General features: G+C 45.6%; 1 protein-coding gene across 3 annotated transcripts in view; it reads right to left on the bottom strand.

The window, feature by feature from the left end:
• The window catches only part of SMARCAL1 (SNF2 related chromatin remodeling annealing helicase 1), a 40584-nt gene extending 31519 nt beyond the window's left edge, over window positions 1–9065 (bottom strand). For all 3 annotated transcript variants that reach the window (XM_069781095.1, XM_069781096.1, XM_069781097.1), the window contains exons 1-5: window positions 8934–9065; window positions 7014–7974; window positions 6278–6328; window positions 3286–3546; window positions 2031–2081 (exon numbers count right to left, since the gene is read on the bottom strand). In XM_069781095.1, coding sequence (XP_069637196.1) covers window positions 2031–2081; window positions 3286–3546; window positions 6278–6328; window positions 7014–7974; window positions 8934–9038 — 1429 coding nt within the window. In that variant the 5' untranslated portion in view covers window positions 9039–9065. The remainder of the gene's footprint in view (window positions 1–2030; window positions 2082–3285; window positions 3547–6277; window positions 6329–7013; window positions 7975–8933) is intronic.
• Window positions 9066–27072: the final 18007 nt, after the last annotated feature.

Raw genomic sequence — 27072 nt, 5'->3', positions numbered from 1 at the left:
CAAAAAGGCACGTGCTAGAAGCCTCAAATGCCCTCACAAATTACACTCTGCAAGAAGATTTATGGAAATTTTTTTTGCTTTCCTCAAATCTGTGGAATTCTGAATACTTCATGCAATATATACAACTGCCAGCCAGCATGGCTGAGAGAGCGACAGACTGGGAGATGATGTGTTGCTCAGACTGCCTAGCATGTCCTACAGGATCTGGCCCTTTGCATGTACAAAAGGCCCTTTTAGCAAATTGTGAGAGATCACCAGCTCTTACTGAAATCAGGACCTGTCAACATCTCAGTCCTCGAGTTTCATAAGTCTCCACCAAGATACACTCACTTGTTTTCAAGATCAGGCATTCCTACAAGGCCCCACCACATGGCTTTCAGCCCTACAACTATTACTAATGTTATTAAGACATGCATCATAGGAACATGCAGATACTCAATTTGCAGATACTCAAATGTGCTTTGGTATCCCATGGAAGCAGGAGCCCATGCTGGAGGAAAAACTACTCTAAGCAACAGCATTTCAGTTCTGAAACACCCATTCACACTTCCTAAGGACGTGTCTAGAGCACCTGGCTTATTATCTTTCTGAAGCTTAGCCCAATCAAATTGCACAGCCACATACCCTTACACAAGTACCAAGGCAAACACAGCAGGCTGACTGGGATGATAAATAGTAATATGTAGGACTTGTGTAATGCTATTCATCTCAAAGTACTCTATAAACTTAAGTAAACATAAAAAACCAAGAAGCAGATGCGCTAGGAGCATGCTGCTGAGACTGGATTATTCTGCAAAGTGGCATCCATTTTAAAAAAAAATAAACAAAACACAAAACAAAACACAACAAACCACAGTTCTACATTTCAGTTCAGTGAGTCATAGTTTCACCAGCATTACACAGATGCATAAAGGTAGGAGTCTACTGGTAAACTTCTACCAAGAAATGACCATTGTAGCAACAGTATGCCCTTAGATTCCACTTGCAAGGGGAAATATGATGCTCTCTTATGAAGATTTTTTTGCTAGGCTTTCTTTTAAGCATCCATCAGCCAGCACAAAAGGATTTTAGTAAGAGTATGAAATTCTGCTTCAAAAAGAATGACTCTGCTTCAAGCAGATCTGCACACTTCTGCAAGAGAAACAAGCAGCTCTTCTTCTTTGCCTCAAAATCAACTCAGCTATGGAAGCAACCTGAATTTTAACCTGCCTCGTACATCAATTGAAAACTTAACAGTTGTGTGGTGCCTGCAAAGCCATTATTACCAGTAGTGACATATAAGGCTGAACAAAGTCAGCTAGACACCACCCAGACTGTAACTGTGGAAGAACTGGTTGTTACAGAAATCATCAGTTGACTTGAAAACCTAGCCCTCTGAGCTGAAAAACAAAATTTGCTGGGTGTGAAATGAAATAGCACACCACCATGCACACTACTTAAAGAACTGGAAGTAAAACAGCCTGATACTTGTTTGTTTTCTAAGCAAGGGGGGGCTGGTGCCAGTTTATGAATTGATATACACACAAGAGGGAGCAAGCGAGGCTGGCACTGAGGATAAGGGGAGCACAGCTAAAAAGAGTCAGTATGACAGAATTTCTGTGAGGATAGGAAGGCTGGGAAACCACCATGCCAACCTCTTCAAATTTGGCAAGCAGAAACAGAGGAATCCATTCTCTTGCAACTCCTTAGTTCAAGTAGAGCTGCTGTACATTATAAGCAATAAAAATAACTTTGTGATAGTAAATACATCCATGTGCTCTAACAAACGGCACAGAAATTCAGTGCAGAATCCGACAAAACAGATCCACTCTCCCAGTGGGCCCCTAAAGGACTGCCATGAATAACACACATTTATAAAGTTTTGAGTCTGGGCAAACAGTGTAAATGTCTGACAAAACAGGAAGACACCTGCTTCACAGTTCGTTAGCAACATATCTCCCCATAGTGAAAAGGCTCAGCCCAAGAAATGAAGCTATGATTCATTCACCTCCCCAGAAAATAGCCCTAGCCAGGAAAATGCAGCTACTCACTTAGTTTGGGATAGTCCTCCAGCAGGAAATTCCACTTTCTGGTGTTCATATCTGCAATTGTTATAACAAACACTATCATAAGTCTCTTTTTTAAAAGACTGAATTCTCTGTGCATAAGGACATGGCTATCCATCCATATCCTCCACATTTCAGAACTGCTTTAAAAGAATTCTTACCTTGTCCAACAATCAATTCTCTGTGTGCTTTCACATTAAGCAAATAGTTTGAAGACAACTTAAAAGTATGAGCACATATCTAGAAGTAGTGGTATCACCGAAGCAAGCCAAGGTCAGCTCCCCTAATGAACCACTGTAATGAACCCACCTGCCCAAGGATTTTGGCAGCCCCTTTCTCTTCACTGCAAGAAGGGATGAAGAATGTATGTGAAGGTTCCTCTTTGTTAACCAACAAACTCTGATTTCAGTCAGTAACACAATCACTTTCAATTGTACCTCTATACCCTACAGACAATGTCCTCAGGCCAGTACAGAGGAAATTCACCAATTCATCAATACCCAAAATGTAACATGAATGCCACACTTGTCTGGCAGGTTTATCCCTGGGTAGCACCTACAACTTCCAGGGAAGACAGAGTGAATTCAGAGTCAGCTGAAGACACAACGAGCCAGGTGGGCCCTGCCCGAAGAACAAGAACTTCAGGATTTGTTCCCCATGCTGTCACTGACCTGCTGCGACACTGCGCAGGTCACCTCATCACTCTGTGCCTCATTTCCCACATTACAAGTGGGAAAAACTGATAGTTACCATTGAAATCTGAATGCCAACATAAAAAGTACTCTACAGATCCACTTGCCTCCAAAACATTAGTAAAGTTGCTGGTAAACTCAATCTGCTTAGGCAGCTGCAGCTATTATACACCACAGTAAAGCAGGAGAAGTATGAGAACGTCCAACTGCATTTGATAATAAAGACAAGAACTTATGCATGATCTCTGTACTGCTGGCAAATTATCAGCACACCCCACCTCAACAGTAAATGTAATCATGCTGAGTCTTAAAACACCACCTTGCCTAGCAGGCCCAGAATAGGACATGTTCTGGCATAAAGTGCAGAACACAGATACAGTACTATACCAGAACTACAAGAGCTCTCAAGATCTTCACCAAACCACAACCTCTCATGCTCTTTCAGAGGGGTGTACTCTCACAACCTCTCTCCTCTGAAGCATTCACAGCACTCCAACAGCAGCCCCCAAAATGTCATTAGAATAAAGCAGAAACAACCAGAGACTCACCATAATTTCTGGAATCCATCTGTTTGAACACTCCAATCACTTCTGCAGAATACCCAATATCAACCTCAAACCGCAAGCGAGAGATCAGCACGCACTTCCCTTTGACAAAGGCTGAAGGTTTCTTCCAGTTCTTACACATCATCAAGAGGGATTTCACATCAACTCTACTGCCAATGAAATGAGAGCCTGATGCCAAGCCAACTGCATTTTCTCCTTCCAGTGGTGCCAGAATTACTGATGGAAGTTGACTTGCTGCTTCCACTAGAGAGAAAAGCATAAGATACAGAGAAAAGAATTAATAACAAAGAACATAGATAAACTAAAGATGCACAGGATACTTTGGGAAGAGAAGGGACAAGAGGATGACAAACAAGCCATGCATCTTCAAGTTTAAAAGGAATTATGATCCTCTCACTGCTTTCACTCACAGGGACAAAGAATAGAGAGTGCGATGGCCTGGAAGAGCAGGTTGGTGGGATTTTCCACAGAGAATACAGCAGGGGCAGAGGGAACATGTGACAGTAGGTGAACAAAGGACTATCCAGCAGTGTCACTGCATAAGGCTCCCTCTCTGTTAGCAATCCCCAAATGTGGCTCACTAAGCCAGGGCAAGCAATCTGCAGAACCACATTCAGCAGTGAATTGCACACAGCCACACAGCACTTTCACTTACAAAGTTGCAGGGACAGGGGCATGTGATCAGTAGTATGTGCCTGAAAAGATGGGAAGGTGCTTCTGCAAACAGCAAAGGAGAAGGATCCGAAAATATCTGCCTCCCGCCTCATGTCAATGTCTGATATGCAATCTCATCTAGGAGGAATGCTGTATATTCACAATACGGTAGGAAGTATATCAGGAAGGAATCTAGTCCAAACCCCTTAATCTCCTTTGTTACAATTTAAGTCTATCACCCTTTATTCTACTGCATCTTACAGTTAGTCTCATATTTCCTCCCAGCCATCTGCACTCCTATCTTACTAATCACTAGCAACCACCTCTGTCATGATGCCAGGGCATGGGGAGAGAAGGGACATAGCATTTTACAGCTGTTAGCCTGAGAGCACAGCTATCTACACTAATAAACATTTCACTTTTCCCTGTGTCTCTCTGCCAATCTATACCCATATGTTCTCTTTATTATCATAGCTGAACTGTGATGGTTAAGGAACAAGAGTAATTTTTTCTTGCATTTTTAGAGCACCAAAATAGTGAAGTTCATTCCCAAGACTCCAACTTGTAGGTACTACAGTAACACAAAGATTCATTAATATCTCCAGAGTCCATTAGACTCAAGAGCAGGGGACCACTAAGCACATCCTGCCTCCACGTATTAGTAGAGAGAGGCAACCTCCCCTACCCAGTAGCTGTTTAGAGTAAATGTGGGTGATTCCAGTCCTTTGAGCATTGAGCTGCACATCATGATCCACTCTGCTTCTTTTTAAATAGTCCAACTTACTGATATGCAACAAAAATGTACAAAATTTAAGTTCAGTAGTTAAGATTTGAAAAGGGAAGAAAAGGGAGAAAAATTCAGACATTTTATTCCTAACCAGTTAATAAATAAACCCATTTGGATTTCATCCAACTTTATTTTAAAATAAGTGATTTCCAGAATAAACCCAAGCATTTGAGATTTCTACTCCAATGAAAAAGTTTAAAAGCATCAAGTGGAAGTAATTTTTAATGTAGAGAACTAGAATACGACCAATTTAGACTTTCTTCTCCCAATGTACCAAGCACAAGATTTTAGATGCTACTGTTTAGCATTGCATAGTTAGATCTCACCTCTACAACTAATACTGAAAGAAATTGGACAAAACCCATCTTTTACTCTTATTTCAACATCTGTTTCTATGCTTGACTGCATGTTTCATTTATAGTACAAAGAGAGAAATGTAATACAGGACAACATTATTCAGAAGAACAAAATTAACAGTGGGAAGTTCTAAAATAATTGTTTTTACACTTACAAGACTTCAAACCAACGCCCTTTTAAGTCAGTTCTTTTTTCTCAGGGTATTTTTTTCCCTTGATATCATTGCCCAATGTTGATCACATATTGTCTTCACCTGTCAACAGGAACTTTCCACAAAGAACTCATATATTTGAAAGCTTTAAGGAAAAAAGCCTGATTTCTAAAAGCCATCTTCTTCATTTGCAAGCTCCTTGGTGCAGAGACTCTGCTCTCATCTGTACTTGATACACTTCAAGCAAACCAGCAGCATTTAAATTATAAATGTGTGGCAACCCACATAGGAAGCTAAAATACCAGCACTCAACTGTGGGTTTTTCAAAGTGCTCAACACAGGCCTAATTCTGTTCCCACTGAAATCAATAGTGATTTATCACTTGCTTCAATACAATGTGCTTTTGAAAAGCTTACCTGAAATGTTTGCCTCTATCATCTCTCAATCTTTCCAGAACAAAATGACAGGAGAGAAAAAAAAAAAGATAAAACCACCCTTGTTATGCCAAAAAAAGGCAAATCCATTTTCAGTCTCACTCAAAGCCCTAGAGAATTAACCTTTTTCCTTTTCTGACATGCAAAATTAACAGGAAATAAATGTAAGGAAAAACAAACAAACAAACAAACAAAGAGCTGTTTAAAAAGAAAATACATGAACGGACCTAGAAATTAAGCATTAGCCAGTGGAACACACTCAGTTCTCAATACAGATTCATATGAAGTACCTGCACAGCAGGTATTTTTCCTATGATCAGGCTTGTTGGTTGCTGAAAAATTCAGCAACAGCAGAAAAAGTTAAACCTATGCTTGGTATTTAGATTATGTGAAAAATTAAGTTATTTCTAATCAACTACAAAGTGTCAGGAAAACGTTATGAGCTAGATGCCTAAAAGATGGGCGTTATGTTTGAGTAGCATTAATTTTATTACTCCAGACAATAACAAAGCTAAATAATAATTATGGAAGGCAGGGGAAGGGGGTCAAGATTTGGATTCTTTTTTATCATTCAACAACCCATTTACTTACTGAAACTGCTGTAATCATCCAGACTGAAATTCCACTTCTTAATAGTGGGATCTAAAATAGGGCAGAATATGAATCATTTGGGGTTTAAAAAAGTGGTGCTGTGAAATGTTCACGCGAGGTAAGAGAAAATTCAATCTACTAATGCAAACTTTCTGACACACATCTGAAAAACAGTATGCCCAAGTTTACAACTACATGACATCAGAAAAGCCATGGGGCATATCAATGCTAAGACAAGAAGAATGCAGCAGCCATTCACAGGGAGCAGCAACACATGGCGGGGGCGGGGGGGGGGAGTAGAATATAACAAATAAAGGCAGGGAGAACAGATCAGAAGCAAGCCAAAAAGGTGGAGGCTCCACTGCTCTCAGTAACCCAGTTAACAGAATCAGCTCATCAACTCCGAACTACAGCTGAAGTGACCCATTTTCCCATACCAATTTATGAATAACTTCTCTTCCTCACTCCCAAAAGACTCTGACCAGCTGCTGTCACTAAACTTCTTAGAGCACTGTTCATAAAGCAAGGCTTCTGATTTCTTGGCTAAATCCAAGCTTAAGCTATTTATGCCCAGAATTTCTTTCCAATTTCAGCTGTCTTTACTTTTCCAGTCCCCCATTAATACCACATATTCCACCCCAGCAATAGCTGCACTGCTAAGAACATATAGCAACTACAGTTTCAGCAGGTGGTGAAACTTCAATCCAACATAAACCAGCAAACAATCCATTCTTACCATAGCTTTTGCTTGGCATCTTCTTAAACACAGCAATGAGTTCAGCATTATACCCTGTTTCGACCTGGAATCGGTCTTCCCCATATTTCACACATTTTCCTTTTGTAACACTATTTGCTTTCTTGCAAGAAGCAGCTTCAAAGGCAGAGCCTGCACCAGCAGAGCTGGTCAGCTTCTGCATCCTACCACTGGCCTGAGAGGCACCACCTCCCCCTTCTCTTTCCATTGGTCTGCTTATGTTTATCAACATTTCTGAATCACTCGGGGTGGCACTGCTCAGTGGTGAAACAAATTTTATGGCAGATTTGTTCTGACTTTGTAAATCTTTACTACCATCAGGGCGCCCATTATCAATTAATCTAGGATGAGATGGTTCTGTAGGGTTTTTGAAAGCTGGGTAGCATTTGGGCTGCTGGAATGTACCAAGATTAATTAAAGCTTGTTGTCCGTGTTTCTGACCAGCAGCATCCGAGTAATGTTTATGGGAATAACTTAGAGAATTTGGGATCGTTGTAGGGAACTGCTTAATGCCACTTGCTTGTCCAGAGTCCTCTGAACAATTCTTTTGTTGCTCTCCATGTGAACCAACCATCTGTTGGTTTGCAGTGTAATGATTATAATCTTTCTGAAGATAGCTCTTCTGCTCCACAGGACTGTTTGGATTCCGCTGCTGCTGGCTAATGAACCTGAGATGATTGGTTTTTTCCTTCAAGTCTCCCCAATGGCCTGGACTCTGTTCTTTCACCTGAGGGCCAGCGCTCTCCACTTGCCCACCGCTCTGGGCTGCTAGTCTCTCTGCTCTCCTAGCCAAAGCCTTCTGGCGGTTCTCTTCAATTCTTCTCTTTTGTTCCTCTGTAAGGCCTGATGACATCTTCAGCAATTCAAACAATAAATCTGAATCAAAACTGCATTGGGAATTAAACACGGAGGCACTTGCTTCTTTACAGGAATGGAAGCCAGTCTACAAAAAAACCAAAACCAAACAGCAAAAAAAGACCGGAAATTTCAACTCTGTTCCCTCTAAAAATACTTATGGTATTGATAACTCAGTATTATTAGTGACTCAATATTACTGTAACTGATCCTACACAAAAACCTAGCAGTAGAGCAAAGCTGTCAGACTAATGCTGAGCCATTATCAGCAAGCAGATGCTGACAACCACTGCTGGAGCTGTGCATGCCAGTCCCACATAGATAAAACATATGGAAAAAGGAGAAGACCCCTATTCCACTACAGTTCTATGCACTCTTCTCTGCAAATCCCAGCAAAACTGATAAAATAGCCAAGCACAAGCACACCCTGCACTGCAGAGTCAGCCCTGCAAAGGCAAATGCAGGCAAAGCAATACATTTCTGCAGTCTTGTATGGAAGTGTTTCATACTTCTGGTACCTAGCAGCAAAGATGGGATAACACCCTATCTTTCCTGATCACCTTCCTGTTTGGGGGCATCTCATAGCATGTAGCAGATACATACTGAACCCCAAAGGGCCGAGTACAGTTCCTGCTTTCAGAAAGGTCAAGGACCTTCTGATAAAAGCGAGGACCTGGCTCCCACCACATCTCCCAGGAGCTGGCCTCACTCCACCTACACCCTGCCTCACGCAGCACTCAGAGACCTTCTTGCCTCACCACCCTGTAAAAAGTTCACTCCTTGCTCCGCTCCTCTCCCAGGCACCAGGCTGCCCCGTCCCAAACTCCACTGAGGTCCCGGCCCCCACCCCGCAGGCTGGGGTCCCCCGCCGTCCTCAAGGACCACCCGCCACCCCACAGGGGCCCAGCACTACCGCACCCCACTGGGGCTCAGGGGCCAGGCCGCAGGCCGCGGTCCCTCCCCGCACCCCGGGGGCTCCACTACAGCCCGCCCTGGGCTCAGCCCCGGCCCAGCCGCTTCCCCGCCGCCCCAGGCCCGCACACCCACCGGCTGGCAGAGGCCAGGTACGCCGCCAAAGGGCGCGCAGACTACAACTCCCAGCAGACCGGCTCCTCCGCCCGGCGGCACTGAGCGGCCGGCAGCGCGTAGCATGCCGGGAACGAAAAAACGGCGCGCGGGGCGCTCGGCACGCTGGGAAATGTAGTCTGCCCCTCAGGGCGCCATTTTAGGGGCGCTGAGAGGTGCGCGGTCTCGCTGTAGGAGTTGGGGGGCTGGAGACCGGCCCCCGCCGCCAGCGTTCGGCTCAGGCCCACATACGGGGTGCGGGGACCCTGCTGCTGGCCACGGGCGGAGGCTTTGTCCCAGACAGCACCCAGTGCTGCACAGCTGGAGCAGAGCTCCCTCGCTCGCTGCCTCTGGTGTGTGGGGCATGGAACACCAAGGCGTGTGGCTTTTAAATGGGTGACTACGAGTGAGGAATAAAAAATGGAGGTAATGCATGAGAAAGGGTGAAAACACTGTTGTCAGCAGTGAGGAGGGAATCCGCCCCAAGGTGTTAAGAGCAGTGGCTGACATTTGTGCATGGCGGCTGGCTGTAATCTTTGAAAAGTGGTGGGGATGAGGGGATGACCCTGGCAGCTGGAAGAGGCAAATATCAGAGCTATCCACAAGAAGGGCCCAAAAGAGGACCCAGCCGCAAATATCGGAGCTATCCACAAGAAGGGCCCAAAAGAGGACCCAGGAAACTGCAGGCCCATTAGTCTTACTCCAGTCCCTGGGAAAGTAGCAGAGCGAGTCTTCCTGGAAACGATCACAAACCAAATGAAGCAGGTGATTGGGAAAAGCCAGCACAGATTTACCAAAGGCAAACCATGCCAGACTAACCTGGTCACCTTCTACAACAAAAATAACATTTTCTGTTTACCTAGGGAGAGCAGTGGATGTTGTTTACCTGGACTTCAGCAAAGCATTCAACCCTGCTTCCCACAGCCACCTCCTGGATGAACTGGCCAGATACAGACTGGAGGGGTGGTCTGTGAGATGGGTGGGAAATTGGCTTACAGGCTACACGCAGAAGGTGGTGATCAATGAGTTTTACTCAGGCTGGCAGCCTGTCACAAGTGGGATCCCTCAGGGATCGATTCTGGGCCCCATGCTGTTCAACAAGTTGCACTGGAAGAGTTTTCATCTTGATGTAAGAAAAATTTTTTTACATTGAGAACAATTCATCACTGGAGCAACCTCCCCAGGGATATGATGGGGTCCCCATCGCTGGAGGTTTTCAAGATGCGATTGGACAGGGTGCTAAATAATCTCCTCTAGGCTCTCTTTCCCACAAAAGGTTGGACCGGATGATCTTTCAAGGTCCCTTCCAACCTGGGCTGTTCTATGATTCTGTGAACACCTTCATAATAAGGTAATTACTCATATTTGCATCAAAGTTCCAAATAAAAGGGTCTCCCAGGGTTTTAATTATACATGGGTCTTGATTATACGCATCAAGCCACCCTTCCTGGACAGTCGTGATCCCCGTGTGTGTGACCAGAGTGATACCTGGGGAGAAAGCAGAGAAAAGGCCCTGTGGAGCACCATAATCCCCTCCCATCTCTGACTTTCACCACCCTGCCCAGTGGCAGGTCTGGAGCTGCCATCCCTGTCCCCAGATGCCATTTTCTCCCACCTGACAGACCCTTTGGCTAGGGACACCAAAGCCAGCTGGCTGTTTCACAGTTTATTCATTCTTCTCTCTGCTGGTTAATTAGAAAAGGTTATCCTTAAATTGCTTCCTGATTAAGCAGCAGTGACTGCCATTAGTCAGGAGCTCATCAGCCTGAGAAAAACAAGGCAGGCAGCAAGAACGAGGTGCGACTCAACACACAGCACAACCCTGGGAGTGCTGTTACTCACCTGGGAATCGCACACACACAGACGTGAGCACGCCACATGCACACAAGTGCTCACAAACACACCACTTTTAAAGACGGCCACAGGGGCGAGGAGAGATCTCGGTCCAGGGTTTTGTCCCAGCTTCTTTTAAGAGTATAAGTCAAATCTTTTTCCAGATTCCAGGTCCCCTCACTGCAGAGCAGGTTTGCTAGGAAAGACCCCTTGGTCTCTGTTCAGATCCTCTGCCATTGCCCTTTCTTCCCCTGCAAGCCAGCAGACTCCAGCTGGCTACGCAGCAGAGAGAGGAAGGAACGGATGAGAGACCTTATTTTTCTCCTTCCTGTCACACTTCTAACTGCCCAAAGCTAAACCAGATCCCAGTGTCACATATGGGAGAGAGAGAGAGAACATGCAGGGAATAACCCTGCAACTGTTTCCAGCCACCTTCTCCCCCCCAGCAGCTATCTAGTTCCAGGCCTCTGGTGATGGCTCCTTATGCTTTGGGAGATCTGGGGGGAAAAAATAAAATTGGGAAAAGTGGAGAAAAGCCCCTATTGGGACTGTCCCCAACTCATGAAAATGATGAGAGCAGAGCATCGTTTGCAGAGAGCTCTTGGGTTGCACGGTCAGGCAGACACACAGACAGACGTTGAAGCATTTGCTCCATATGGCACAACTTCAGCGAGGCACAAGGAACAGCCCAGCCATGCAGAGAGCAGACCTACAAAATGAGAGGCTGTTTGCGAGCAGTTTGCTGGTAGCACTCCAGGTGTCCTTTCAGTCAGAACATGCTTCCAGCAGTGGCTTGGACTCACCCTCCACATACTGGGTCAGGGAGCAGAGATGCAGTGTGAAAATTCTGGGAGGGTTAGCATGCCCCAGCTCTGCTGTGGAGGAAATGGTTCACCCACTTCCAAAGAAACGCTCCCATCGGTGAAAAAATGTAAGGAAATGGAGTTCACAGTGCTGTTCTTGCCAGGATCTTTCCATCACTTGGATCATGCTCTAAACATCCTCTCATGGGCTGGCCTGGCTGGTCCTGACTGCTGGCTCCCAAATGAGGACAGAACTGCCTGCATTGTACATCTTGTATAAGCAGCAGCTAATACCCAAAATACAAGTGACCCAAGACCCCAGAGCTGTTCTGGAATCTCATGGATTGTCCTTTGAGCTGCTCTTAGGAGGTCCTACTGCTGTCATGTTGAATGCATTTGCCCCACTCCACCACCATGCCAAGACACCTTGGTGGTTCTCCACATGGACAGAGCTGTCCGCATTCATCCTGGATGTGTGCCAGCCTGCACTCTGTGCTGGGGCTGAACTGCACGCAGAGCTGCTGTGTGTAGCAAGGCCATCCAGCAGACAACTGGAAATTAGCCCAGGCTAGCAGCCCTCAGATGCCCCAGCTTCTTGGAGGGTTTTGGTAGCCCACACTGAGCTCAGAGACACCATTACCAGTGCCCAAATGTGCCAGTCTTTGACCAGCTGTGGAGAACTTGTAGTTGTGCCTTCTAAAATAAATGAATCCAATGCTCATGAGCTTTATCAGTTCCTTCCCAGCTAAAACCAGTCAAGTGGCTGGACTGGAGACATGCAGGTTACATTTTCAGAGAAGGTCTTGGAGAGTCAGAGAAAGGCCCGTGGACTGGCAGAGCTTCTTCAGATGGGAGAAACCCTTTCTTGTCGGTTGCTAGGGTCTGACATGAATACTTTTTACACCTGTCCTATGTAGGCTGTGAGGCTGTGCTTCCTCTACTATGGTTTGGGGTCCTCAGTGGGGTCTAAGCTTTCTAATGGGGAACCAGAGTCCTGGGCTTGGAGGGCCAGGGTGTGCTTTGGTTTGGGGGGATGCTGATCCTGCATCTCCCCCCTCATACCAGTTCTCCCTGGATTTCTTTTCTTAGACAGCTGTTAATCCCCTCTACTTTCCCTCTGCCATCAAGGCACATTCAAGGACCATGGACTGCTGACCCATCTGACAGCCCAGCTACTACTGCAAGTTGACTGTGAATCAGGCCCTTTCCCCGAGCATCTTTGTAGCACCAAAGACAAAATTTGGAGTTTGCTGAATCCAGCTGCCCTTGAAACTGATGAAAGAGGACCTGCAGAGGCTTTTCTGTGAGCTTTTCTAGCATGAGAAGGTTGCTCCCCTCCTCTGACTGCCAGCTCAGTGAAGACCACTTCTTTTTCCCTGCTCTTTGGCCACCTGGTGCAAGGAAAATTAGTCACCCTCCACTCTTTTGAAGCAGCCTCTTTTATCTACACAGCTTGTTCTTCCCTGGCACGCTGAAGCCTTCCTGCTCTTGTTTATAGTACAACCCCTCCAACAGATTGCAGGGTCTCTTTTCTGCCTTCTGTCCTTCTTGGCTGGATTCCTCTCCACAGCTCCAGTCCAGAGCAATGGTCTGCACAGCACATGGCCTCCGCTTTGCTGCCAGGCCGCTGCCATGCTCACAGGCCTGCTGCAAAGCTGAGCCGACTCTTGATCTTTTATGCAATGCAGCCCAGGTGTGGGGGGCAGTTCATTGGCACCCAGAACAAAGATTTAAAAGAGAAGACAAACCCCGCATCTACATTGAGATGCAAACTGTGTTTCCAAAGCTTCTCTGTCGCCAGCATTTAACACAATGTGAGCTGTGATCCAGCTGGGGTGTGGGCACTAGCAGTGTAGATTCTCCAATGTCTTATCATATGCCTAAGATCAGGGCAGAGCACATCCATCTGCTCTACACAACTGGGGGTTTTTTTGTCCAGATGCTGAACAGAACTTTATCTTGATGAAACACAGTTGAACTGGCAGAAGGGTGCGAAGTTAGAAGGAAAGGCTTGTGTGCACACACAGAGAATTTAACTGCATAAGCTTTATTTCCTCAGTAAACCAGGCTAAACAAACCAAAGTTGCATTCCCAGTTCTATTCTGGAGCTTAAATTACTGGCCTGGTTTTCAAGCTCAGAATAAGCAGCTAATCCTATGGCCTTAGTAGTGATGTGAAGCTAGCTTTTGAGATCCTGTTTGTTAAAGCTAGCTACAGTTCTGTGCCCTTTCTCTTCCTGGTGCATGAGAGACCCAGAGATATGGAGAAATCCTTTAAGCAAGAACATCAGAGGTCACTGATGTTAAATAATTAACCACCAATGTAATATTAGTGGTCCTTTGCCCTTGCACAGGAGCAGCATCTCTCCTTGGTGGATCTCAAAGCATACTCCAGACCAAGAGGGGTTGGCAGAGAAGCTCTGGACTTCTGTGGGATGCAAAGTCTGATGCCAAGAGTGTTTCCAAGAGACAGACCCGGGGTTGTGGCATGCCTGAGACTTTCCTAAAAGCCCTGAGCTTACAGTGGGTTCTGATACAACTGTTTGCCATCCTCTGCTGTGACTTAGACGGCAGCAGCGTAAGAGCACTGCTTGAATTAGGAATGTGGACTCAGCACAGGACTCTCTTCTGCCTCAGTCTTCACTGAAATGCAGGAAGGTTGCTCTCATCTTAGAAACCTCAATGAATGCAGTGCATGAAAAGTGAGCCAGAATCTGGCCTTGGCAAACAGCACACGCTTAACTTGAAGTGTGTTCTTAAGCTTGTTAAGCCTCCTCTTTCAACAGAGATGATTTTCCTTTATGTTGGGAGTCTCATCTGCTACAGAAGCAGGGAGTCACAAGGTGATTTGTTTGTTATATTTTGTATAGCAGCCTGATCTAGGAAACACTTGCTGTCAGCTGCAGTATTTTGCTACCAGCTTGTCTCAGTGACTTCCACTGGGCTCCTTGGGATAGCAATTATTCCACAACAGGGAGTGCTCTTGAAGTGTCAGGGCAGTATGCTCGCAAGGTGCTGCTGCAATCTGCCTGGGCGGTGCTATATGTCTCTCATTATAAATAACAAGGGTCAAAGGCAATGGGAATGCATGTGCCTTTATTTAGGGGGGGCTATTTCCCCATTCTGATCACAGTAAAAATTGTGATAGCCAGATCCTGAGAAACAGCTACAAAGGTTCTGTTTAAAAGAATGTGACTACAGAAAGCAGATGCTCATCAAGTTAAATAAGGAATTTAATTAGCCTGCATTTTATCTTGTTTTCACCAATATGATGACAAATCGCATCTTAATAAAATAACATTAGGGAGCAGCACAATTCCAGTGCTTCAGGAAATGAGAAGCAGTAGAAGTTAGAGGCCTGTTCCCACTGAAGAAGTCATTCTCATTCAGAAATCTGACATGAGACATGATGTTAAGATGGATAATGTTTTAGCAAAATGGTCCTCTGACATTTACAAAGATCTACAGCCACTTTTGGCTTTAAAAGGCTTAATATAGGGTGGTGGGTGAGAAGGAAGTGGCATGAATACCTCAAGGGACTGGTAGCGCAATTAATATTTTTTTTTATTCCTATGGTGGAACAGGTGTGCAGGGTTCTTTACAGGTGAATAAAAAGAGTTGTCCTTTCCCCAGTGGGGCTATAACTAAACATAGACATTATATGTTGTACAACAAGCAGAGGGTTTAGTATTTGTCATATAGTCGAATATGTCCAAAATCAATTACAAACTTGCATTTGATCTAGGAAATCAGTTTTGTGTAACATTGTAAGGACAAGTCTTGCCTCACCCTGAGAAAGGTTCATGAAGGATCCACAGAAAGTTCACTCATGTCATGGTTTGAGGGCTGCAAAAGTTTGTCTAAGCTCAGTTGTAACTTCTGGGACTCAAGAAACTAGCGTTGTTTGGAATATTTCTGTCCAGTAAAAAGGATTACAAAACACAAGAGTTACAACAATAAAAGATGATGAGATCTAGCTTCATTACACAAGAATAAAGGAACTACTCATCCCATTCAGCATAGTTGTCCACTGAATCCTTTCTTTTTGTCTGTACCAGGGAGCAGATCCATGTTTTAGGTGATAGATCATGGGATTATCACATAGCTGTCCACTATAAAATGCACATTTTGATCCTGGGTGATATCTTGAGGCAATATATTTCGCTTGCTGATCATACATTGTAACAACAATTATTCCTGGTGGTCTATTTGACATTTTCCATCATTCAGATTCAGTGGTTACTCCATAGCTCTTCTGTTAGGAAAGGAGAAACGTGTAATAGTTGTCTGATTGGATCCCTTGTCATGCAAGGCTGCACACATACACAAACAGTACGCACATTGAGTTTATACATGCATACATATTTGTGTGTAAACAAATATATATTTGCTGATAGAGTAATTTTCTGGATTTGTGATTTAATGTATTAATCCAAGATTATGCTGCTGTTGCTGAGGACAGAAATGCTTCAGAAGTCATTGATGAATTGGGAGTCTTCTGCCAGTAACTTCTTGGCCTGCATTTAGTTTAGGTTGATGAGGGCTGAAAGCTGTTGCTCTCTGACAGCTGTTCACTGGTGTATGTGAAATGAGTTTGTGATTGTTGATTCAGGACCTAGAAAACAGATGTCCATGCTACAAAACCCACCTTTGCTATTTAGACCCTCACTAACGCTATCTAGAGGGATTGTGATGAAGCTCTGCTCATTGCTATGGGGCAACCTTGAATCAAAAGACAGTGCAGAAGTATGGGTTGAGAGTGGGTCTCCTCTTTTAACAGGCAATAAATTCCTTTTAAAATTATCTTACAGGAGCTAGTTTTAAGACTGAGTGTGGAAGGGTGAGGTTTTCCCTTCTCTCTATTGGTGGAAAAAATTTTGAAATGTATTGACCTGGAAAATCCAAGCTCAGAAGCAGCAGCTGGGTTTTCAGCAAGTCCCTTGTTTCTTTCCCTGTTGTCCATCTGGATTCACTGTAACACAGAGAAATCAAGCATTGCCTCCGAGGTCAAGTAAAGTTTGGAAATGGCCACCATTTCCATACAATTTTGCCAGGATGGGTGGTGCTGCCCCGTGCTCTGACAACGCTGCTTGCTGGATATGAAGGGCTTAGGTCTGTAAGCAGTGGTGGGGATGACTTTTCTAATTTTCAGAGACTTTGCAGAATTGGACCCTAAGCCCTCCTGGAGCAAATTATGAAGCAATGCACAAATCAAATCGAGATGCTGACTGTGACTGCATCATGGCACAATATCATGCTGATAGAATTTGAGGCTAAAAGCAGTGACATTCATGTCTAGTGATGTCTAATACATCATATGGTTGTAAAGTGACAACTGAGTCCTGGAGGACAAAGACTAACCCCCATACACCCTGCAAGTATTTTCCAGTCCACAGACGAGTTAAAGACCAGGTCTTGAAAATCATTTGATGCAGCGCCTGAACTTGATCTCTTAACAGTAGAACAGGTAGTTCCCTCTGAATTTGCACATGCTGTCAGTTTTTATTCATGGTCATGACACCATGCGCTATTAATGTTCCCTGTGGATGCAACCAACTTTTTTTATAGATTTTTCCAGACTTTCATTAATTACTTAATTGGTACACAGTAATATAAGAAATGAAGTGTATTCCTATAGGGCAGTCATACTTCAGACAGGTACCAAGCTATTTGCAAGCAGAATTAAAAACAAATGAGAGAAACATTTTCAGTTGTCCTCACTTCACCCCCAGTTTCAGCAACAAAGCTGATATATTGCCAGTTACCCACTGGTAATCCCACTACCTGGGATTTGTCCATGTTGAGAACCTATTAGTGTTCTCATGTGAAGACAGGCTAAGCGAGTTGGGGTTGTTCAGCTTGGACAAGAGAAGGCTCTGGGGAGACCTTATAGCAGCCTTCCAGTACCTAAAGGATGCCTACAAGAAAGCTGGAGAGGGACTTTTTACAAGGGCATGTAGTGAAAGAACAAGGTTTAATGGCTTTAAACTGAAAGAGGGTAGATTTAGATTAGATGTAAGGAAGAAATTCTTCACTGTGAGGATGGTGAGGGACTGGAAGAGGTTGCCCAGAGAGGCTGTGGATGCCCCATCCCTGGAAGTGTTCAAGACCAGGTTGGATGGGGCTTTGACCAACCTGGTCTGGTGGAAGGTGTCCCTGCCTATGGCAAGGGGGTTGGAACTAGATGATCTTTAAGGTCCTTTCCAACCCAAACCATTCTATGATTCGATGATTCTATGATTCTTATTTGAGGGAAGAGGGGGGGAGAGAGAGAGAACACAGCTTGTATAAATCAGATTAAAGTATTGACAACTCCTAAGCAATGCTCGTTCCAGGAACAAGCTCACTATGTGATAACACCACTGCTATAAAAGAAGTGCATTTTGAATGCATGCCACTTTGCAAATACCTGGTGGGTCATGAGTTCTTGAGGCTTAGTTCCTAGAAGAGAAAACAGGATTGCTGGAAAAGTTAAATATTCTAGATGGAGATTATCCGAATTACTTAATAGGTGAGAGAGTTGACAGCCACTGGACTTTGCTTTGATGATTCAGAACCATCTTGGGTCAGAGTAGAGTAGAAATTGTTACAGCTGATACAGACTAAATGAAAAAATCAGGGTCTTGACCCAGGCCTAGTGAGCAAAGAACTCCACTGTGTGCCATGATTAGTCTTGTCTTTGCACATTCAATGGGAAGGGCATGGTTAAATGTGAACCTAGAAGAACAAAATCCTGTCTCTCCTGTCAGTGTGGTTGCTGGACGTCAGGACCATGAAATATTAATAGTCAGTGTGTGTTAAGAGTCCACCTCTCTGCCTGATCCACAGACAATGTGCATCTGTCTCTGCTTTCAGCCACAGAGCTCAGCTCAAGCTGCGGACGCTGGTGCTTTTCGCTTGGGAGCCCTCGATGCACCCAGCAGGAGGGCAGCTTTGCCACCGGTGTTGAGTCTGGGCTTGGCAGATGGCTCCAGCTTCCTGACTGTCACCCTGGCATCTTGCATCAGCACTAAAAACCCCTGTGTTATTTTTATTTGATACATTAGTCTTTTTTTTTTTTTTTTGCCACAAAGCAGAACATGAGCAAAGGGTTGGAGGTGATGTGAGATGACCAGACGAGGGATGGATAGCAGGGTAGTAGGAAGGAAAGGGAAGAGCTACAGTTGCAAGCAGAGAGACCTTCAGTGGCTCTACCAGTATCCCATCCCCTTTCCCCATCCCTCTTTCACACACACACACACACACACAGGGAGTTAAGCAGTGGCAGATGGGGAAAGAAAATAGATAAATAAAAGTGTCAGTAGGATGGATTGGTTTGCACTTCGTCTCCTCTCATCTCTCTGCATATGTCTGCTGGTATGTAAAGATCACACAACCAAGGGACTTGGCACTGACCCGGAAAATTTATACTACTGAACATAAAAATGAATCAAAAAGAAAAATGTAGGAAGGAGGTGGTCAGGGAAGAGAACAAAAGGAGATTAATTTTTTTTCCTGTATACATCAGGATTTCGTTGGGACAGCAATTTTGTGGGAGTACATATTGCCAATGCCACCGCAGGAGCAGCTCCGCCTCAGAGAAAAGAGACCGGGTGGGCAGTTTCCTGTGCTGAGATCCCTCATGGTTTTGATCCTTATCTGCCTAAACGAGGGCTCCCCAAAGGGCATCAGAGGTGGACAGGGGTGAGCTCAGCAGCAGAGACCCAACACATGACAACTTCAGACAGAAGAGATTCCACCTCCCTCTCCAAGGTCTCCTGATACCACACACTCAAACCACATCACGGAGGGCAGGAGGAGGTTATATCTCAGGCTACTCTGGGCCAATACTCCTGTGATTTTCCAGTTTTCCAGTAAGCTGGTCTGTCCAGAGGAAACTGTTCCCCTCTGTGTAGTGCCACCATGTAACTGAAAAAGCAGCATCCTAAGGAAGAGATTGTTGGTCTACCTGCTTTGCCTTTTGCCTGGATGATCAGGACTCCAGCCATGGGCTTCATTTAGCATATGTCAGCAGCAGCTCCTCACTGTCATAATGTGCATAAGCACAGTCATTCCAGCAGTCCTGCCAGCTTGTGATCTTCCTCTGGGTCTCATGAGACCCAGGCCCATTCCCAGAGCTACCATGAGTACCGGAACACCATGCCCTGCAGGTGGCAAAAGCTGGTCCTGCACTAGGCTAAGCCCACCTTGCCCCATGCACCCTCCTGTGCAGGGAGCGTGGGCAGAGACCCATGACATGGCCACTGTGCTGGGGTAGGGTAATGGTTGGGAGCAGGGGAAACAATGGCCACCAGCTCCTCTGGTGGGGCCACAGCAAGCTTGAATGCTGCACCCTGCTCCTCCAGGGGTAGGTGAGGATGATCTGGGGCACCATGCTGCCAGCTCTCCTGGCCTGTATGCCCAGCATAGGAGCCTTACCCAGGACCACAGGCAAGTTCAAGGGTTGGATGAGGTTCAAATTTGGCCTGTGTCTCATGCGTGGAAACCTTCCTTTTTAGAACGTGCTGGAAACTTTTTTCCTAAGGCACTATCTATCCTCCAGGGCACCCTTTCCTCCTTCTCATTGCTAGTTTCTACACAAATACAGGATCTTTGGTGCTTAGTCACTCTACCATTCCTGCTGTTTATTGTCTCCAACGGGTGTAATTCTCTGCTTGGGAGACCTTTGCAAGTTGCTGTGGAGGAGCCGTGGGCTGTTGTCATCCCGTTTCCAGGGGGCAATAAACAGCAGCAGTCAAACTTCCATGGAACAAAGATTGTGTGATTATTCAGTCATAAAGAGAGGGAAGAAAAACAGATATATATTGTGTGTGTGTGCTTATTTGCACATCACACAAGGATGTGCAAATTGCTCTCAGAAGAGAGTCTTGCTATGAGGTAAAATAGGTCCCCATGTAGCACTTCACTGCTGACTGGAATAAGGGAATTCTCCTGCCTGTGCCTCGGTTTCCCTATGCAGATCAAAGGGCTTGTAGCTCTTCCTACCTAGCCTAAGTGCTTTCAGGGCCAGGACTTTATTTATGCCCTTACAGGGCAGGTCAGAAAGGCAGGGATGTGAACTCAGAGGTGTTGCAGGGAGGGAAGTGTTTCCTGGGGTTAACAGCTTCTGTTTTCCCCCTCTTCTTGAATGAGAGCAAGCGTTTGTCTGGGAGGAAGATTCAGAGAAACCACATTAGTCTTAAGATGGAAAGGTCTGATATTAGAGCCAGCCCATGACAACAGTCACCTGCATCTGACATGAGGGTTAAAAAACAATCACCACAGAGAGCTAAAGCCTATTAGGAAGGAAAAGCCCCTTCAACAGCAGGGAATTGCTGTCTGCATGCAGACACTGGCTCAGAAGCAAGTGCTTTTGAGGGTTTCCTTTTGGGGGCTGTGGACTGAATGTTCTAGTGGTATTAAGTCATTAAGAGCTGCATGACTCCAAGGACCAGAGGGGATTTTCAGCTCATCAACAGTGAGGGTTCAGCCCATTGGGAAACTCATGCAGTCAGCACGTTCGTGGAGGTGTTTGGCACCTGGCAGCATCCATCCCTAAAATGCTGCCCCCACCATAAAATGTAATTAACAAAACCCTTTAACTACATAAACTTCTAAATCAATTAATTATCTTGGCAAGAAAATGTATATGGTTTTAAAATCTCCCTTTAATTAACATAAAGTCCATTAGGAAGCAGTAGATCTAGGCTATTACTTTGACGTAACAGTCTCTCACTTCACATGCTCCTGAGGCCCTGGGAGAGTGTGTCAACATAATGCTCAAGCTCCCTTCCAAATACTATGTCTTGGCCACATGCAAGGTCAAGACCTCCCTTTCAGAACAAAGTTTCCATTCTGATGTACTATTGGGGGACCCTCCTTAGAAGCGCAATGGTCAAAAATCAACTCCTGTTTCCACTGCTGTAAATCCATTAACTTTTCCCGCTCACTGCTCTTCCATTTCTCTCTGCTTTCATTGCCAGCAGCACTCCATCTCCGACAGCTCTGCCTTTAAATCCACACTTATCCTCTTATCTCTGTCTTATCTCTTCCTGAGAGAGCCCTCAGTTCTTTCATAGACAGACACTGTGCTTGTCCTTTGTGCAAAGGTGTGGGGAGAAGTCACCAAGGAGAGTGATACTTGCCAGTGAAATCTTTGCGCGCTTATTAGTGACAGTTGTGAGCTTTCCTGTATTTCTGATGTGCATAGGAGCATATTCTGGGCAAGAGAGAGAGGCAACACAGTATCTCAACAGGCTGTAGGTTAGCCCAGTGTTTTGTAGCTGATATTTCCAGGCAGGTCTGGAAACCTACTGACTGCTCCTGCTGTGAAAATGATGTGGAGCTGGTGCATGTGGTGGGTGCTTCTTCAGCACAAGGGAGAAACTAGGATGTCCTCCTATGGTGTTCTTCACTGTGTGTCTTTGTATTTATGCAGTGTGTGTATATTTGCCTGCTGATCCAGAAACAAGCTGCTGTAGCTGAGGAAGTTATCTGGGCAGCCTAAGATGTTAAATCCTAAAATACAGATTTGTAAGAATTGGAGGAAACAGTCTCAAATGTTCAAAATATTTATTATACTGAAGCAGAGTTGTAGCTCAAGAGGAATCTCAGCTCAGCACAGGATTCACAGGATTCATCTCCTGGACATCCTGGCATGGGGTCACCATACATGACACCTTTGTGCCATGAATGGGTCCTCCTGAGGACAGATATTCAGTCTTCCCATACAAAGCTGCTCCTGTTTCCTTAAGCTGAGTATGGCAGTGTTGTGCCACAGTATAATCATGATGGTCCTAAAGGGAATATCATCAGTGTTACTGTGTCAGATCATGAATCCTGGTAGCTAAGCAAATGCCTGATGACATGCTAGATCCTCTCATTTCACCTTGATTTGGAGAGCACAGCATATCTCTTAGGATCAGCCCCTAATTGGCTTGTTTAACAACACTGTTTTCCTCTAAATCCCATGTCAGACAAGTGAGAGCTAGTTCTAGGACTGTTGCATGTCGCTAAAATAACATACATCCGAGAATGCAATTAGAGACTTGAAACAAATTTGACTTGACTCAGGAGAGTAGTGGAAATATCCAAGGGACCTGTGATTATATACTTTCTCTTTTTTTTTTTTTTTTAAATGTCTAAATTCCAGGTCCTTTTAGGTTTGGTATTTCATGACAATTACTACATTCCTGGATAGTTAAAACTACTCAGCATTTGGCTAAATGCCTTCTGAAGATATCCTGAAATGCACCATCTATTGCAGCTGCTCTATTCAAGTCACAGTTCTGACTAGTCACCCAAGGGGACAAGGAATTCCTTTTGTAGGAGTTAGTGTAGGACTTGTTACCAGGAAAGCTCTATGTTTGCAGTTGTCTAGTCCTGAAGAGAAGTGCTGTGGCTTTGCAAGTTTGAATTTGAAATCCAAATCCTAAAGGAGGAAAGGTGGGGGCTGTCTTCATCAGCAATTGTATTGTCTCTCTCACATACTCCTGCACATTGACTGGCCTCAAGACTGCTTGTAGACAAAGCTCAATAAAACAAAGACCTAGATTTCTTCCTAAACCCATGGAAAAAGATGTGCAGTTATACTTCTTTGCCTGGGCGCTTGTTGTGGGACATGCCTGATTTTTCAAAAAAGAACAATTCCTTCTCTTCCCTTAGCAGAGACCAAGCTGCCATGGAAGCAGAAAAATTTGCTGTGTATCAACTCAGAGGCAGACTGTGATCCTCGCAGGAAGAGAGTGAGTGGAAGTTCAGTCCCTGCTTGGTGAGAAAGCAATAGCACAGGGACTCCCTGTGTGCAGAGTAACATGCTTTTTGCTCCAGCCCAAGGCAGCAGATATACCAAGGCACAGCACTCCGGAAATTATTTCTGATCTCCTTTGATCATTTCAATCAATACATAGATTATTTCTGGATGCTTGGGGGATGCATAACCCCCACCTGCTGGTCCCGGCTTCCCAGCAGCAGTGTCCTTTGCATCAGCACATTTGCAACTGCCCAGAAAGAAAGGAAGACCAAAGAAAGTGTGATAGAGCTCCCTCCAGCCCCTGGCTGTGTCTGCCCACAAGCTTCGTCAACTGAGTTATGATAATTACATCACTTGAGATTTATTTAATATCTCCATCTGGGAAAAAGAACCAGGAAGTCTGGCTGTGACAAGCAATCAGAGGGTACTCAGCTGATGAGCAGCTCCCCATCACTAAGAGAGCAGTAGGAACCTTCAATGGATTGGATTTAAGTAATGGTTTGCCAGAGGGATGAGGCCCACACCACGGCAATCAAAGCTCCTCTGCACCATTAAGGAGCTGTAAGCGGAGCAGGAGGCGCAGTGCAGCTATTGACCAAGTAGGTGGGCATGAAAATGGGTTTAGGTAACTGTTTACTTCCTGAGAGATGGAAAACACAAAGGGATGTTCCTCTGGCAGCTTTCTGGCTCTCTGATCCTGGCTGTCCACATCAGCATTTATATTGTCGGTCTCTTACATACTCATGCACAATGACCGGTATGCTGTGTTCAAGCTGTTCGGCAGCAGTCCACGCAGAGCTTTCCTGCTTGCCTTCTTACTATCTCTTCCACTTTTTAAATCTCTGACCTAACAATATTTAAAAAAAAAAAAAGATTTCTGATACAATTTTATATCAGACCACTACACAGGCAGATCAAGTATTGGTGCAGCTCCAGCCACCCTCTTTCTTCCTTCTTCCACCCCCTCTGCACTGAGCAATGGCTTGTACAGAGAGGTGAAGAGGAGACACATAAACAGCAATACTTTTTTCCTCCTGGTTGAGGTGGTAGCTAAGGGCCAATGGGACCACACTTTGTTCTAGAAGACCAGAGTTAGAATATCTGCCCTGAGAATGACCTGCAGCCTGACACCTGAGTCCATCCTGAAGCAGGATCTATAATAAACAGGCATGCAGGTCTGTGCTGAGATGCCTGGGCATTTCCCCTTCTGATTTCCCAGTCAGTAGCTCAGGAACCAGTTCTCCACTCTCAGCTGATGAATCCATGTTTTTTTCTTCCTCTTTCTGTACCTGAGGAGGGCAGGTGTAGTGTGTGCCAGAGCTGATGCCTCCCGTATGTTTCCTCCCTATGTTAACCGCATGACTATCAGTGGGCTCAAGAGACACACCATCAGAACTCCCAGAGACAGGCCCTTCTGCAAAATGAGAAGGTATTGCCCAGCATTTGCTACACATTGCTTCCTGTGGAGCAAAGTTTGGAAGGCTGCGTCGGCCTCCTGACAGCCCCCTGCTCTCACTGGGATCTCACCAAAGTGTCACGGGCTAGCTCTTTCCAGTGTGAGCATTTTAAGCAAGGCACCTTGATCCATACCAAGGGACCTGAATGTAGCATCCAAGTGTGAAAACATTGGCCGCTGTCCCATTTACCAAAAGAGGAATAATAGTACCCACTCACCTCTGGGAAGCATATGGAGCACCTCCGATTTATTATTTGTTTTATTTATTTTGTCACATTTATCAGCCATTCAACACTCTGGGCACACAGCCCGTACATTAAAACCCAGAGTATAATACAAAGATCTCCTCTACCCTGAGCATATCCTTTCTGTAAAACCAGGCATGGGCAGGAGGGAAGGATGAAAGATGCTTTACACAAGCAAAGAATGACAACAATATATTTTTCTCCAATTCTGTTATTGATGGAACCATTCTAAAAATGTTGGCGACATCAAGAAAAGAAGATGAGGGCAATAAAAAGCAGGGGGGGTGGAAAGCCATTCTGGAGCACAGGCAGAGAGACTCAGCCTCTAGCCAGCCTGTCTCATGCTCAGGAAGTCCCTAAAATGCTTTTTCCATTATTATTTCTCTAATGACCCCATTAAACACATGTGAAATTCTGAGAAGCCTAAAATATGTTGTAGAGAGCCACAGTGGCAAATCTGCCCAGCTTTTCTGAGAAACGGCAGGCTGCAGTGATGAATGTTTTAGCTTTAGAGCATCCCGATGTGTAATTTATTTGCTGGAAATTAATTGCATGTGCTGGTTTCATTTTCCTGTAGCGAATAATCAGTTTTGCTCCCTTTTTAATTAGGTAACAACACAGATTCCTCTGCTGATCATGGCACAGTGGTTTATGCATGTCACGTCTTATTCTAAGAGAGACAATTTCAAATCGTTGTCTAGGGCCCAGCACAACTTTCGAGTGACATTAGATTGTCTATCAGCTGTAACTCCTGGGTCACTGCCAATGAAGACCACATGCACAAGACTGGCTAGAGAACCCAGCCTGGGCACTGGTGCATGCTATATCCTACTGAAGTAGGAGTTTGAGGAAACCCTATGGAGAAAGCAAATTAAGGAGCCTGAAATTTCAATGGCATTGACATGATGTCAGACCCAGGCCCAGCTCTGTGTCACCAAGAGGTGTGTCCCCTCTGATGGGTGTTCAGTGGTCCCTGAGCTGAGACACTGCACTGCCATTAGCCGGACTGCACAGACTAGAAGCCTTCAGATCATCTGTATCATTAATACTTCAGGTCCACATCAGCACCTTTGTCAGCTGTTCCAGCCGGGGTGGCAAAGACAAAGTCCTAGTGGAGAGCTCACTTTCCCCTTGTATTTGGAGGCCGGATGGGGCTGCATGGACACACATAGTGGGACAACGTGGAGAAAGCCACCCCTGCTGATGTTTGCAGAGAAAAGCTAATGGACTCCAGCAGCTGCTACTTAAAATTTTCAGATAGGCTGAAGAGTGTAAGGACTATCAGCTTTGGCTGCCATTGGTTACTTTAGCAAATCTCTAATTAAGCAAGTGTTCAGTCATATTTACCCTTCACTGGGCTACAAGGAACCCATATTTCTACGGAAACACATGCTACTGAAACAAAACAAATCTATCAGTGAGCAAACACTGCTGGAGCGAAATGAAAAAATATTGATTATCATAGCTATTAAGCCATGAAATCCTCCGCAGCTAATTAATCTGGTAGGGGAAAGTTTGTTAGTGGGATTTCGGCTTCCTGCTGGGAACCTGTAAAGCAGGCACCATCGCCCGAGAAATCACCAAACACTCGATCGCTGCCACCTGCCCCTGAAAGTTTCCTGCTTTCATAGGTCCCCGCAACGGCTGGTGGGAGGTGAAAACCGGCCTGAAAACACGCCGGAGCGCAGAGCCTTCGCCTTCAGCAGGCTGCGGAGCCTCGCTGCCTTCCGGCTCCTCCGAGGCGGCGGGGCCGGCTCCGGCAGTGCCCGCGCTCGGCAGGGCCGGCTGCGGGGCCCCCCCCCGGGCCTGCCGGCCGGCGGGGGGCGGCGGGCCGGGGGCGCGCAGCGCAGCGCGGAGCAGCGCGGAGCAGCGCGGAGCCGCCGCGCCCCGCCCGCGCCCGGCGGAGCTGTCCGCGGCTCGTGGTGCTGAAGCCGCAGCGGCCGCCCAGCCCCTTCCCCCGCCCCTCCTCCCTTCCTCCGCGGCGTGGGCTCTTGCAGGCAGCCGGCAGCCCGGGGCATCAAAGCTCGGGGAGGGCCCCATTTCTCCCTTTGATT

Source organism: Haliaeetus albicilla, chromosome 4 (assembly GCF_947461875.1).
Source record: "Haliaeetus albicilla chromosome 4, bHalAlb1.1, whole genome shotgun sequence".
Taxonomy (NCBI): domain Eukaryota; kingdom Metazoa; phylum Chordata; class Aves; order Accipitriformes; family Accipitridae; genus Haliaeetus; species Haliaeetus albicilla.
The sequence above is the reverse complement of the archived record's forward strand: the minus strand, read 5'-3'. Positions and strand labels throughout refer to the sequence as shown.